The 16,471-nt window shown below is 39.1% G+C and overlaps 2 protein-coding genes across 4 annotated transcripts in view; one reads left to right on the forward strand and one right to left on the reverse strand.

Annotated features, from left to right (window-relative positions):
• The window catches only part of LOC126175426 (tetratricopeptide repeat protein 17), a 310,821-nt gene extending 299,439 nt beyond the window's left edge, over nucleotides 1-11,382 (reverse strand). Inside the window, exons 1-2 of one of the 3 annotated variants that reach the window (XR_007535560.1) lie at nucleotides 11,178-11,380; nucleotides 10,714-10,979 (exon numbers count right to left, since the gene is read on the reverse strand). Coding sequence is in view for 2 of the 3 variants with exons in the window: in XM_049922224.1 (XP_049778181.1) it covers nucleotides 10,714-10,979; nucleotides 11,178-11,285 (374 nt within the window). In the remaining variant the exon portion in view is untranslated. Of the gene's footprint in view, nucleotides 1-10,713; nucleotides 10,980-11,177 lie in introns of all 3 variants that reach the window. The other 2 variants (XM_049922224.1, XM_049922225.1) reach the window with 2 other exon arrangements.
• A 143-nt stretch (nucleotides 11,383-11,525) lies between these two features.
• LOC126175427 (soma ferritin-like) overlaps nucleotides 11,526-16,471 on the forward strand; it is a 59,734-nt gene continuing 54,788 nt past the window's right edge. The window contains exon 1 of the mRNA XM_049922227.1: nucleotides 11,526-11,721. Within this exon, the coding sequence (XP_049778184.1) occupies nucleotides 11,617-11,721 (105 nt within the window). The 5' untranslated portion in view covers nucleotides 11,526-11,616. The remainder of the gene's footprint in view (nucleotides 11,722-16,471) is intronic.

Below are 16,471 nucleotides of genomic sequence, written 5' to 3' on the forward strand. Positions count from 1 at the left end.
TGTCATCGCACAGTTGCCTTGTTGTGTGGTGTTTAGGCATGTACTGCATTAGCAATTGTTCTATTTTTAGATCAGGCAGCATGTTAATAGATGGCTGCAGCTGTGTTCACCTTTAAATCAACTGAAAACACTGAATTGCAGATAAATATTACAATGTAAAGCTGGCATATTTTCATAGACTTAGTAGCACAACATGGCTGATCCATATGAAATCCAAGACAAAAGAATATGTTGATCTCTTGAAGGAAGTAATCTGAGTGATACTGATGGTGAGAGTCTGAGAACAGTGAAGGCACAGAATCAGAAATGAGGGACAACAGTGGTTGTGCTGACAAAGGCAGTTTTTCCGCCAACTATCATGATGGTGTAGCAGAGCTGGCAACAGGTACAACAACAATTGCTGATGTGTGGAACTGGGATAATGTTTGCAATAATCTTTATATTACCCAGAGCAGCACTGAAGGTGAGATAGATGCTACTATTCACAAACCCCTAGGCCAAAACCCATCAGAATCATATGTAACTGATCAGTTTTTGATGTCACAGTTCTGAGAGTTGGTGATCAGGGAGACAAATTTGTTTGCAGCTAAAACTCGTGCAGAAACAACTGTAAATGTGGAACAAAAAAGAATGCTTGACAAAGCACACTGGTTTCCTATGGCAGTAGATGAGATGGAGGGCCACTTTGCACTCATCATACTTATGTCCCAAATAAAGAAACCTTATGTAGAACATAATTTACCAAAGAGGAAAATAATACAAACTCCTATTTTCGGTAAAACCGTGCCTGTTAGGAGATTCAAAGTCATTTCCAGGTATCTTCATTTTGATATTGATTCTGCAGATATGCAGCATGACAAGCTGAGGAAGGTCAGACCAGTTATTATTCTTTTGTTGAGAGATTTCAAAGGCTATACAGACCTGGGAAAAATTTTTGTGTCAATGAGAATCTGATGAAGTTCAGAGGCAGATTGTCATACATGCAATGTTGTTGTTGTTGTTGTCTTCAGTCCTGAGACTGGTTTGATGCAGCTCTCCATGCTACTCTATCCTGTGCAAGCTTCTTCATCTCCCAGTACCTACTGCAACCTACATCCTTCTGAATCTGCTTAGTGTATTCATCTCTTGGTCTCCCCCTACGATTTTTACCTTCCACGCTGCCTTCCAATACTAAATTGGTGATCCCTTGATGCCTCAGAACACGTCCTACCAACCGATCCCTTCTTCTGGTCAAGTTGTGCCACAAACTTCTCTTCTCCCCAATCCTATTCAATACTTCCTCATTAGTTATGTGATCTACCCATCTGATCTTCAGCATTCTTCTGTAGCACCACATTTCAAAAGCTTCTATTCTCTTCTTGTCCAAACTATTTACCGTCCATGTTTCACTTCCATACATGGCTACACTCCATACAAATACTTTCAGAAATGACTTCTTGACACTTAAATCTATACTCGATGTTAACAAATTTCTCTTCTTCAGAAACGCTTTCCTTGACATTGCCAGTCTACATTTTATATCCTCTCTACTTCGACCATCATCAGTTATTTTACTCCCCAAATAGCAAAACTCCTTTACTACTTTAAGTGTCTCATTTCCTAATCTAATTCCCTCAGCATCACCTGACTTAATTCGACTACATTCCATTATCCTCGTTTTGCTTTTGTTGATGTTCATCTTATATCCTCCCTTCAAGATCCATCCATTCCGTTCAACTGCTCTTCCAAGTCCTTTGCTGTCTCTGACAGAATTACAATGTCATCGGCGAACCTCAAAGTTTTTATTTCTTCTCCATGGATTTTAATACCTACTCCAAATTTTTCTTTTGTTTCCTTTACTGCTTGCTCAATATACACATTGAATAACATTGGGGAGAGGCTACAACCCTGTCTCACTCCCTTCCCAACCACTGCTTCCCTCTCATGCCCCTCGACTCTTATAACTGCCATCTGGTTTCTGTACAAATTGTAAATAGCCTTTCGCTCCCTGTATTTTACCCCTGCCACCTTTAGAATTTGAAAGAGAGTATTCCAGTCAACATTGTCAAAAGCTTTCTCTAAGTCTACAAATGCTAGAAACGTAGGTTTGCCTTTCCTTAATCTTTCTTCTAAGATAAGTCGTAAGGTCAGTATTGCCTCACGTGTTCCAACATTTCTACAGAATCCAAACTGATCTTCCCCGAGGTCGGCTTCTACTAGTTTTTCCATTCGTCTGTAAAGAATTCGTGTTAGTATTTTGCAGCTGTGGCTTATTAAACTGATTGTTCGGTAATTTTCACATCTGTCAACACCTGCTTTCTTTGGGATTGGAATGATTATATTCTTCTTGAAGTCTGAGGGTATTTCGCCTGTTTCATACATCTTGCTCACCAGATGGTAGAGTTTTGTCAGGACTGGCTCTCCCAAGGCCGTCAGTAGTTCTACTGGAATGTTGTCTACTCCGGGGGCCTTGTTTCGACTCAGGTCTTTCAGTGCTCTGTCAAACTCTTCACGCAGTATCGTATCTCCCATTTCATCTTCATCTACATCCTCTTCCATTTCCATAATATTGTCCTCAAGTACATCGCCCTTGTATAGACCTTCTATATACTCCTTCCACCTTTCTGCTTTCCCTTCTTTGCTTAGAACTGGGTTTCCATCTGAGCTCTTGATGTTCATGCAAGTGGTTCTCTTATCTCCAAAGCTCTCTTTAATTTTCCTGTAGGCAGTATCTATCTTACCCCTAGTGAGATAAGCCTCTACATCCTTACATTTGTCCTCTAGCCATCCCTGCTTAGCCATTCTGCACTTCCTGTCAATCTCATTTTTGAGACGTTTGTATTCCTTTTTGCCTGCTTCATTTACTGCATTTTTATATTTTCTCCTTTCATCAATTAAATTCAATATTTCTTCTGTTACCCAAGGATTTCTACTAGCCCTTGTCTTTTTACCTACTTGATCCTCTGCTGCCTTCACTACTTAATCCCTCAAAGCTACCCATTCTTCTTCTACTGTATTTCTTTCCCCCATTCCTGTCAATTGTTCCCTTATGCTCTCCCTGAAACTCTGTACAACCTCTGGTTCTTTCAGTTTATCCAGGTCCCATCTCCTTAAAATCCCACGTTTTTGCAGTTTCTTCAGTTTTAATCTACAGGTCATAACCAATAGATTGTGGTCAGAGTCCACATCTGCCCCTGGAAATGTCTTACAATTTAAAACCTGCTTCCTAAATCTCTGTCTTACCATTATATAATCTATCTGATACATGCAATACAGGGCAAGATTTGAGGGCAAGATTTGGTTTGAAAATATATTAAGTATGCTCATCTAACAATGGATACTGTTACAGTTTTAAAATTTATACCAGTCTTGAGGCAGAAAAAGTATTTAGCATCCCAGCAAGTGAGAAATTGTTTTGGATTTGTGTGAGACTTAACTGGATGAATGGAGAACAAAATACATGGATAATCATTATGGTTTTCCCAACTTGTTTCTAAATCTACTGGAGAGGAAGACATATGCAGTTGGAACTTTAAGACCAAACAGGAAGAACATGCCACCACAGTCAAGAACTCAGTGCTCAAAAGAGGTAAACTGACTTTTACGTCAGCAAATAAAGTTCTTGCTGTGAAATTGATTAACAAATACCAGTGCACGCCCTGTCAACCACTTATGATCGACCCGACTATGAAGAATAGGGTGAAAAAAATAAGAAGCCTAAGTTGAAATCTAATTGTGTCAGTCATTATAACAAAGGAATGGGTGGAGTTGATACATACAGCCACACTTAGCATTACATCCTCTTAATTACATGCCATCATAATTAAATTTTCATCTCCTTTTACCATCGGAATAATTTCTTTTGTCTCATACCACATTTTTGGCATTACAGATGTGCCGGATTTCACCCATCTGCTTTGACCCATGATGCCATCAATATGGCAGTAATGGCTACTTCCAGCATATACAAAATGACAACAATGACGTCACTAAAGACACATGCCAACAAATGTGAACAAAAATAAAAATGACACAATAACGTCTCCCTTCAAAAATAAAATGAAACTAATGGGACAACTGCGGAAAATTGGGGGGTTTAGGGTGGGGACAAGCTAAATATACAACAATACAAGAACACCGCACCATCCCAAAACAAACAATATAAAAAAAATTAAATTACAGCATTCTCTACACCAATAAGACCACAGGAATCACACATTTCCCTTGACCTATATAGCTCAACCACAGTTATCAATAACAAAAAACTAACACCTACAACTTCAAAAAGTGGAACCAAACACTCACAACTCAAAAACTCAAAACCCGAAAAACCCCATATTCACTCCATCAGTTAAAACACAAACGAGCTACAATAAATATACAACACACAAAATATCACAATTACTATACAATAAAACCAAAACAAAAATTACTTACAAACAAAAGCCGGCAGTACAATGTAGGCATGCGTACATAAACACACGTGCACGCACACAAACACAATGCCATGCCACAAACATGAAAACTAACATACTCAGCAATAAGACCAAACTTCTGCAGAAACTGAATGACAGACATCATATCATCACCCATCTCAGAACATCATGATACACTGTCATATCCACACCTAACAAAAAAGCAATTTAAAGACTTCTTTACACACAACAAACACCAAACTAACCAGATCTAACAAATATGTCAAAAACATAAACAAGAAAGAACCTTAATCACTCACTGAAAACATTTCCACAACCCATGTTACCGCACCAACTACTTAAACTCAAAACCACATTAGCACGATGACAACCAAAACTCAAATGAATCCAGGTCACAAGTTGAGCTCAGCACACCCACATCCACATCCACATCCACCACCAGAGGGCACCATCAAATACAACAACACGACATCTACAAACACAATCTACTAAAAAAACTCCACACCATAATGAGGTCACACACACCACACCATTACATCATGAATCAAAGCAGACTGGCGGAATCGGACGCTTCCACTGACCCACATTTTCCAATCTCTTCATGATCTGCAGAGCTAGCAGACACACAAACTTGAAATATTGTGATGTCTACTTGGCTAGTATAATGCATTCACTATACTTATCATAATAACTTACCAGAATTCCTTTTTTTCTTATTCATTATTACACTTCGTCCTGCATTACCCCTAATTGAATCTGCATAAGTAACCTCGTAATGACCTGACGAGAAGACACTTCGTTCCTGCCACTGCATATCACTATTTTGCATCATATGTAACTTCACAACCTACCCATTTACCTATTCTAATCCTCTACCCAACCAACCTGATTAAGGGATCTAACATTCCATGATCCAACCATCAGAACAACAGTTTTGTTTCACCTAATGACAGCATCCTCCTGAGCAGTCTCCACACAGAGATCCAAATAGAGGACCATTTTACCAATGGAATATTTTATCCACGAGGAAGTCATTATCATTAATCTGACAGAAGAGAGGCCATGTTGGCTGATGCTACAAGTTCAGATCAGTCAGTCAATCAGAATGTTGCCTTTGCTAGTACTGACAAACTGCTGCCCCTGTTCAGGAATCATTTTCGTCTAATTTCACCACGATGCCCCTCTGATGTGGTTGCACCTCTATCTGTATTGTAGAGGCAAACAAGGCACCTCGACTCAGCTTGTCCATGGTTGGTGGTGGTAAGGAGGGGGGAGGGGGGGGGCGGAAGACTGTTGATATACCTCCTCATAAATTCATATTTCTCTTATTTTATTGTTGTGGTCATTATGCCACATGTATCCAGAAGGAATAAACATCGCTCTTCTACTTACTGTACTTCATTATTCATCATTTGGTTTTGCATCTTGTTTAGTAGCCATGCTTGCAGGCAAAATTACTGGATATAAGGTCTGCCTGTTATGTACAAACATTTTTTTTCCCCAGCCATTTGTATAACAGGCAAATCCTATATCCAGTAATACACCATTTAATTTTACAGTGTGAAGTGGTATGGAAGAGTACCGCTAAATCGCTTATTTTCACCAGAAAAAAAAGCATTGCTTTCTGAAATATTGCTCCTTTCTCAAATCAAACTGTCTAACAAGAGAGTGTGTATAAACCATTATGTGACACTTTACATGGTGTAGTTAATACTTTGCAAAAAAGGTAATCACAGATTACACAAAATAACTGACTAAATATATGTACATCCTGGACAACAACATGGTGAATGGGCTGTTAGAAATCAAGCACACAATCTTCACATAAGGATTTAATATATTATGCTCAAGACTGGTGAGCTGGGGTTCATTTGGATATGGAGAAGTTCATTTGCCAGCTCAAAATGCATAAGAAAATATTTCACTGATATGAACTACTTGTGATTTACATTTATTCTTGCTTTTGCTCAAGCTCTCTATATCTAAACAGACCTAATATTGAATTTGTGCCCAAATCAGCAACACCAATCCCGACAAATATACCACCAAGTGTTAGTGAACTGTTCACTGTCAATGCAGTTTTAATTGGAAAGAGAAGGCCATACACGAAAAAGAGACAAAAGTCTTTTTTGAGAACTTATGAGTATCTTAAAGGGCACAAAACACTGAACCAGTAAATATTACTATACAAACTTTTAATTCACTGAAGTGTTCAGTACTACTTTGGCAATTCACCAACAAACTATCACCCTCTAGCCATAACTTTGACATCAACCTAAGCTACAAATCAGTATCACATCACATCTACAACTTTGTATTCACATTTATTGCCCTCATAATAAAACTGTCTGCTTCCTGCCATACCTAGACTTCAGGATTTTCTACAGATCATTTTGTCAACACAAACTACATTTCACAAAATTAACATGTGCAAAAGAATTCTTGTCAAAGTTTGTTCTCTTTCTATTTGCACATATATGATGCAGAACCACAACCACCACTGGCAACAGCAGCACAGTCACCAGCGGCAGCAGTATCCCCAGAATCATTATCATCAGAAACACAGGCAACAAGAAAAGAATCAACACCAATAATGGAAAACACAACATCAACACTGGCAGAAGTAATAGGAGCCACTCATCCCCTTAACAAGACAAGAAGTTCATCACCATGCCATCTAAAGGAGCAGTGAACACTGGAAAACCCATCAAATGGTCATATACTGAGGAAGAAGAAAGCAGAAGTTCCATTCCATCTCAATATTTTTTTGCTGAAGGGCTACAGGAAAACCACAGTAAGATAAGTATAAGTGTAATGTTCTTACATACTAATGTGCAGTCTCTTAAGAATAAACTTAATGAACTACAGTAATGGCTGGAAAACTTAAACAGCACTGTGATTTCAATAAATGAACACTGGCTTAGCAATGATGAACTAAAATGAAGTGTTGTTGTTTGTTTGGGGGGAAGAGACCAAACAGCGAGGTCATCGGTCTCATCGGATTAGGGAAGAATGTCGGCCGTGCCCTTTCAAAGGTACCATCCCAGCATTTACCTGGATCGATTTAGGGAAATCACGGAAAACCTAAATCAGGATGGCCGGACGCGGGATTGAACCGTCGTCCTCCCGAATGCGAGTCCAGTGTGCTAACCACTGCGCCACCTCGCTCGGTAAAATTAAGTGTACCATTAGGATATGAATTGGCAAGCAGCTACTGTAGAACAAGTATTAAACATGGTGGTGTATCTGTATATGTTAAAAAGAGTGTGAACCTAATCTATGAAGTTATAGATGTAAGTGGACTGTGCATATGAGATGGAATCCAAAATTTTTGGGACTGGTGCTGCCATCTAGAGACTAGGAGTAGTAGATCTTTGCACAACTAGGTGGCGAGAGCTGCGTATCTGCTGAGTCAGTGTGCGGAGTGGCATTCATCTGGGAGGACGTGTTGCGCGTCCACAGTGATTTCCGTAATACTCTGTGTTTGGTGTACGGCGATTTTACGATGGATCTGCGAACACAACAGCGCATTTGTATCAAATTCTGTGTGAATCTCGGGGAAAGTGATACGGAGACCCTTGCAATGATTCAACAAATGTTTGGGAGACAGAGCATGAGCCATACTCGTGTGTTTGAGTGGCAAGCTGCATGCTCGGTTCAGGGCCAGCCATACAGATGTCGAAGATGAGGCTCACACTCAAAGCCCCGTTAGCCACACAACGCCAGACATTGTTGCCAAACTTCAACAATTGGTTCGTGCGAATCGATGTTGAACCATTCAAGACCTTGTGGATGAAGTGGGTATTGGTTACAGGAATGTCAATGAATGTTGACTGATGAATTGGGCATGCATCGTGTCGCTGCAAAAGTTGTGCCAAGGATCTTGACTGCCGATCAGAAGGCACAGTGTGTTGAAGTGTGCACAGACCTTCGTCAGACCGCATCTGATGATCCAACCTCCTTGTCACATGTTATCACCAGTGACGAGAGGTGGATTTATGGTTATGACCCAGAGAGAAAGCAACAATTGGCCCAGTGGAAGTGCCTGGGCTCTCCGAGACCCAAAAAAGTGAGACAGGTGAAGAGCAAAGTGAAGAGCATGGTCATCGTTTTCTTTGATACCAAGGGAATTGTGCACAAAGAATTCATCCCATCCACCCAAACAGTGAATTCCACGTACTACTGTGACGATTTGCAGTGGCTCTGTAAAAATGTGCGGCGATGACGGCCTGAACTTTGGCATCAAGGGAACTTGCTGTTGCATCGCGACAATGCGCCCTGTCACATGTCCTTGCTCAACAGGACCTTTTTGGCAAAAAACAACAAGGCAGTTGTACCACACCCACCGTACGCGCCAGATTTGGCACCTTGCGACTTCGCGCTACTCCCAAAACTGAAACTCAAGTTGAAACGCCGTTGGTAGAGAGGATTCAAGAAGCATCGTTGGTGGTGATAAACACCCTCAAAGAACAGGACTTCCATAAAACTTTTGACCAGTGGCAGAAGTTCTGGGACCGGTGTGTACATGTGGATGGGAACTACTTTGAGGATGATGGTGACCATTAGTCCAAATGTAAGGTTTTCAACAGATGGCAGCACCAGTCCCAAAAATTTTGGATGGCACCTCACAGAAGCAAAATTTAAAGCTGCAGCCATAATGTTGCCAAACCAGGAAATTTTAAAAGCTTGAGTATACTGCCCCCCAAAACATAATGAAGACCAGTTTGTGGAGCTTCTGGAGAACCTGATACTGTTGCTACTCAAATACAAAAATTACAGAATACTAATATTTGGTGATATCAATATAGACATTATGTTTAAGAATAGAAAGGTTGATCACTTGCTAAATACATTAAAATCCCTTAACTTCAGTTGCATAAATGACAAAACCACAAGACAGGAAGCGTGTCTAGATAACATAATGTGTAATTTTCATCTAAACAAAACAGAATACAACACAATCAAGCTAGGCATTTCAGATCATGAGAGACTATGGCTCAGAAAAACTCTTAACAGTAAAGTAATTGAAACTTCCACAGACCGTAGAAAAACTACAAGACCAATTAATGAATCAATGCTAAACAAGTTGATAAGTAAATTGAATTTAATAAAATGGGATAAAATAATAAATACTGCAAATGCAAATGAATCAACTAACAAATTTCTAGAACTGTTAACTGAAAATTTTGAAGCATGTTGTCCTAAACGATGCAAGAAAATATCAAAGCAAAGATCATTACACCAAACCCCACATCTAAGTACAATAAGAATCATAATAGATCCAAGCACAATAATGCTGACAAGAAAATGTACATGGAAGTGAAAAAGATTTACAGGTCTGAAATCAAGGCAGCTAAGTGCAAAGCCAATGATACATATATACTGAAATCAGTAAATAAATGCAAAGCTGCATGGGAAATTATTAAAACAGAAACTAACTGTGATGATAAAGATACCAGTCCTCAATCAGATAACAGCATAATGGAGAGTGAGTAAGGCCAGAAATGAACATAAGCAGACACACAGCTTTCACTGGACTGCCCAAGAGTTCCTTGAGTACAGTATGTAACAAATGACTCATTTTCCTTATGAGAATGAACTATACATTAACTGCACACCATACATATACCACACTGTGCAACTATTTTATTACTGTTTCGTGTACTTATTGTTAATTATCAGTTTGATTATTTATTTGTCATTCACTGAACTACATAGTTCATTCATCTTGTAATTGATCAATTAGGAAACTTCTTGTTGTTATTGACATTTGCACAAATACCGTAGAATAAAACATTTTTATTTGTAAACACATCATAGTTGATTTATGGAACAAAGCAACATCTGGTACTGGTAGGTTTGGAAGGCCACAAAAATTTACAGATTTGTACAACATACAGCAACTATCGTATATGAAAATTTGAAATCTTGCCCTTTTTTTAAAATAAGTTCAACAATTAACAAATCCTACAAGTAACATTAAAGTTTTCTCGATAATGTATCGGTGTCAAAATAAAAAAAAAAATAGGCATTTTAAATATCGTGTTTGTTACTTACGTTTTGTAACTTAATAAAGCAAATTGTGTAAAGAGAAAAGTACAAGATTTCGAATTTGTTTTCTCGATATTACACATGTAATTCTTCACTACAGTTTTGTAGTGAAGAATATTAAGGATGACTGATGTTATTTTCGCAGCGCTGCTATAATAGCGTACCTTTACAATCTACAATTCGAAACACGTAAATGGGTCACGAGGAGTCATTTACATAACTCGGTAAGAGAACCATAACTTCTTACCTTATTCTTTCTTTAAGGTCTCCTAATGCACTGTCATATAAGTCTGTATCTGTTAAACGACGGCCAGCACGAATACAATCACTATCTTCAGAGTAAAAGCGCGTCTCAATGTCAGTTGCTCCCTCAAGGCTCGCCCAGTGTCTGTCAATTGCCGCTTTTCGGGAAATTAAATCATGATGTAGGTGATCAATTGCTCGCACTCTACTCTCTTGTTCTAGCAGAGCAAAAAGGTCATATGGCCGTCGCAAATGGAATGCTGAATCAAGCTTAAAGAAAAAAAAGTGTGTTAGCTGAAATGCATTTACAGTTACAGACAGATATTTTATTACCGTATATCAGCACACAAACAACAAAAGTATCATTGTGTTTGGAATCTGTAGAACTGTCTGTATTTCGCAATATTTAATAATATATAAACCACTGTGTGAAACTTGACTTCTTGAACGATGTTATTTTGGATATACCTGGGCCTGTATACGTCCATTTTCGGTCACTACCCAGTGAGTGACTGCGAAACAGCGTGTAAATACACTGTAAATTACGACCAACAATTTCAAGCCAACCTCAACCATTTTAAAATGAGTATTTCAGCAAACACATTGTATTGTCACCTGCCCGATTTGTTTATTTACTTTGCAGAAACCAATACAAGCAGTGGGGAGGAAACTTTTCAGGTTTGCCAACATTCGCATCACATGTAGTACCCACGATGCTGCGGTACTGTCAAATTGTTCCAGTTCAGAGACAGCTTGTCTATATAGCATAACTTAGAACCTTGCAGGTTTGATACACAATATCTCTGAGCAGTACAGTTGACACTTCGACGTTTGGGAGCCCACAGGCGAGTGACGGATCAAAGTAGCTCTCTGATTAGCAGACACCGAATAATACTTCTGCTAGAAAATGACAGAGAGTCAAGTTCGTCAGAATTTTCACAAAGATAGTGAAGATGCCATTAATAAACAAATAAATATGGAACTTTATGCAAGCTATGTGTATTTGTCAATGGTTAGTACAGAGCTCAGGTAATTCGTATATTATAACAACTTTTCTGGGAAACGGTTTTAACAGAATTCTAGACAAATGACGTATGACATTTGTAGTTGCAGAATCTTGTCCGAAAGACTGCAGCATGAGTCAAACGTGCAATTACAGTTATACCCGTAGCGTGTATTGAGTAATGTATACGTATAATTTTACAAAATTGCATGGTGCGTTAAGGAAATCACAAACTTTACAGAAGCCCAATTACAATAACAGTTAATATGGGTTTCATGGGCACTCGAAAGGTTTGTGCACTAAGCACTATAGTGCGCTAACGTCTAACTTCCAAATAGTGTGCAAAAATTATGAATTACGCCAAGCTATAATCCAGAGTTAAACAGGTTCTGTGAATGTACATAACAATCTGTTTTTAGCAAGCCAACTTCGAATAGCTATTATTATTTGTATTTAATTTAGCGAATCGTACAGTTTTGTGGTGCCAGTGCTGCAAAAGTTTGCTACTTATGGAAGTATCAATATTCCTATATTTTACCTGTTAAATCACTTGGTACCAGACAATTAAGAGGCTTTTCTTCTGCATCATCATTAAAATGCTTATGGAACACCAACATGGAGGTAATTTTGTATATCCTAAAAACCAAAATTCAGATTTTACTTGCCATGAATTAAAGCTGAAAGTTTTTATGGTGTCAGACTTACACTGAGGCTGCATAAAATTACCCCAGTTTACACATTTTAATAAACCAGTAATGAATAGTTTTATGATTATCCTCTGCCTGTTCTGTCTAGTGCTTTCCCTTAAAAGTGAAGGTATCTTAGCATGGTGGATACTGATAGGCATAATCCATATCACTTCAGGAGGTGGCTACCTTCATAGTCTTGGATGTTATTGAATTTAGCATTTGTTAAAATTCAGGAGTAAGTAAGAAACATGTATTTTCTTGTTTTCTCCAAAAAAAAAATCCTGCCCCAAGATACAGGCCTCCAAAGATGATACTGTGAACACCATTTTAAAGATGTGAATTTCAGATTTTTTTTTTAATGCTGTATCTCTCTATCAGTTCTGGATATTTTATTGGAGTTTTTTTTATTTGTGAAATAATTGGTTTATGACGCAATGGTATCCTCCATTTGGACATATTTGTCAAAGGTCTTTTACTGTCACCTTTTGAATTTTTTCTTATAATTGAGAGAAAATTTTTTTTTATCAAAAATGCCAGTCCAGAACAGTTAGATTTTTTTCTGTTGATTAGTACCATGTGGTACTAAATTCTTTGTATAGGAGAGCTTCCACTTTTAAGTTGGACAGGTTTTATTTATTTTTTTTCCCCCAAGAATAATGTTGGTCTCCACTGAAGTTGTTTTTTACAAACTTCTTTCTTACAATGTTTATTTCTGTTGTCTTTGTTGCAGTTATTTCTTATCACTTTCATTTTTGCAGTTATTTCTTTTCGCTTTCATTTTTGCAGATATTTCTTACATTTTGTTGTACACACATCAAAAAAGTTCATCGCCTTGGTTCTGAGAGTTCTGGAACCTGTACAGAAAATTGGAGTAGAGATCAGCATGAACATCATTTCCACCCTTTTTATTGCTTACGAAAATCACACATTGCATGTTGTACCACCATACTGCAAGACCTTGAGAGGTGGTGGTCCAGATTGCTGTACACACCGGTACCTCTAATACCCAGTATCACGTCCTCTTTCATTGATGCATGCCTGTATTCGTTGTGGCATACTATCCACACATTCGTCAAGGCACTTTTGGTCTAGATTGTCCCATTCCTCAACGGCGATTCAACGTAGACCCCTCAGAGTGTTTGGTGGGTCACGTCATCCATAAACAGCCCATTGCAGTCCATCCCAGGCATGTTTGATAGGGTTCATGTCTGGAGAATATACTGGCCATTCTAGTCGAGCAGTGTTGTTATCCTGAAGGAAGTCATTCGAAACATGTGCATTATGGAGGTACGAATTGTTGCCCGTGGAGGTGAATGCTTTGCAAATATGCTGCCAATACGGTTGCACTATCAGTCAGAGGATGGCATTCATGTATCATACAGCTATTATGGTGCCTTCCATGACCACCAGTGACATACGCTGGCCCCACATAATGCCACCCCAAAACAGCAGGGAATCTCCGCCTTGTTGCACTCACTGGACAGTGTGTTTAAGGTGTTCAGCCTGACTGGGTTACCTCCAAACACATCTCTGACGATTGTCTGAATGACAATCATCGGTGAAGAGAACATGATGCCAATCCTGAGCGGTCCATTCGGCATGTTGTTGGGCCCATCTGCACGGCGCTGCTTGGTGTCGTGGTTGCAAAGATGGACCTCGTCATGGACATCAGGAGTGAAGTTGTGCATCATGCAGCCTATTGTGCACAGTTTGAGACGTAACAAGACATCCTGTGGCTGCACGAAAGCATTATTCAACATGGTGACATTATTGTTGGGGTTCCTCTGAGTCATCAGTAGGCAGTGGCAATCCACTGCAGTAGTAGCCCTTGGGTGACCTGAGTGAGGCATGTCATCGACAGTTCATGTGTGTCTGTATCTCCTCCATCTCCGAACAACATCGCTTTGGTTCACTCCGAGACACCTGGACACTTCCCTTGTTGAGAGCTCATCCTGGCACAAAGTAACAATGCGGATGCGATTGTACTGCAGTATTGACCATCTAGGCATGGTTGAACTACAGGCTACAAGATATGTGTACCTCCGTCCTGGTGGAATGACTGGAACTGATCAGCTGTTGGACCCCCACCGTCAAATAGGTGCTGCTCATGCATGGTTGTTTACATATTTAGGTGGGTTTAGTGATATCTCTGAACAGTGAAAGGGACCATGTCTGTGATACAATATCCACAGTCAACATCTATCCTCAGGAGTTCTGGGAACTGGGGTGATGCAAAACGTTTTTTGATGTGTATAGTTTTTCAGTTTCTTTGTCGTCGTTGTTCATTGCAGGTTTCTGTATTGTAGTTGTTCAGTGCTAATTTGTTTACTGAACAGGCTTCTATTAAACCCGAGACCTCCCAGTGAGTTCTGTGTTTTCATGAAGAATTGGGCAGTTGCACAGTTACAGTGTGTTTTGTGAAAAGGACTGTTTGAAATGTCTTCTGACTAGGGCCACAGGAGAGTTAAGTGTGCTGACTATTTGCATATCCATAAAAGAGTGATATATAAGGCAAACAAAAAAACACTTTGTTCGGGTTGGGAATAAGTGTTCTTATTTGAAGACTCCATATCAAAGCGGAGATGTTTCCAGTGACGACATTTTTGTGTTGTAAATGTTTTGACAGAATAACGACGACAATAGTATATGAACAAGGTGAAGCCTCCCATGGTGCAGATTTTGTATCAATAGACAAAGAATAAATACCCTGAATCAGTCAATTACAAATGTAGGTGTTAGTCCTGTTAAGAAACTGTGGTCAGTGAAGTCGAGTCGTAAGCTCTATTTATCAAGAAAGCACAGAGAGATTACTAAAGCTAGACACTGCAGGAAAACTGACCACACTCTTCAAAGTAGGAATTGCATCTTGAGAAGAAAATGAACCAAAGCACTCTTGCACCTCTTGCCAGGAATTTTTCACGAATATCAATTCAGCTGTTGAATATTGTGCATTCTATAGTGAAAAGGTGTGTTTCAACTGTTATTCCAGTGACGTTTTCAAACAAAAATTTTTGAACGATGTTCCATCAATATCAGAGTACATGGCAGACAAATCAAGAAATGTGAGGTCTGTAAAAGGAGTCTTTGGAAGACCAGATCTCTATTATGGTCATCCTGTAGAAGCAGCTCAAATTCATATAGTGCAGTCGTTTTATCTGGAAGATAAATGGGACTGTTCTCACCAAAGTGCCAACAAAAAAGACACTATAACTGTAACAGTTGAAGGTCAACAAGTTGTGAAAGTGAAGAGGTACATTACAAACGGTATTAAAGTTTTTTTGCAATTTATAGGAGCAACTATACAACTTCACATATTGGAAGCTCAAAATTTTAGCAATATGACGTAAGTGGGTAGTTCCACGCGCACCTAGAGATGTCTCTTTATGTGTCTGATGCACGAATTTTGAACTTTGTGTGGTAACTTTGAAGAACTTACTGGAGAACGTGGCATATGACACCTTGGTTTGCCATGTGAATCATTAGTAATCTCTGACATAAAGCGAGAGACTTGTTTGTTTCCAGAATGTGGTGACTGCCCTGGAAAGGGAGGACTGTCTTTACAGTCACTTGCCCTGAAAAACATAGCAGATAACTATGCAGAAATTACATATGTGACATGGGAGGAAAATAAACTAATTAAGAAAACTGTTGTCTTTGACAGTTTCATTGATGAACTTGGTAAATAGGCATTGAAAGCAGTGGCACACCAGCATCTGAAGAAATTGCAACGACAACACATTGCAGAAGTGAAAGGTTGTGTACAGGCTGAAGAACTATATTTAGTGCTCCACTGTGATTTTGCTGAGAACTGGAGTGTAATTCTTCCCCAAGAAGTACAAGGGTACTTTTGGAGTAATGCCAGGTTTCAATATTTATAGGAGTGACATATTTTCAAAACAAGACCACAAATGTTGTGGTTGTAAGTGATGAAACAGGACATGAGTCAGCACATGCTTTGCTGGCAATACACAAAATTCTTCAACTGCAAACAGGAGCAGAGAAGATCATTATTATTTCTGATGGTGCTCCTAGTCATCTTAAAAATAGTTACCAGCTGTGTGAATTGAGTA

Source organism: Schistocerca cancellata, chromosome 3, assembly GCF_023864275.1.
Source record: "Schistocerca cancellata isolate TAMUIC-IGC-003103 chromosome 3, iqSchCanc2.1, whole genome shotgun sequence".
In the NCBI taxonomy this organism is placed as follows: Eukaryota; Metazoa; Arthropoda; class Insecta; order Orthoptera; family Acrididae; genus Schistocerca; species Schistocerca cancellata.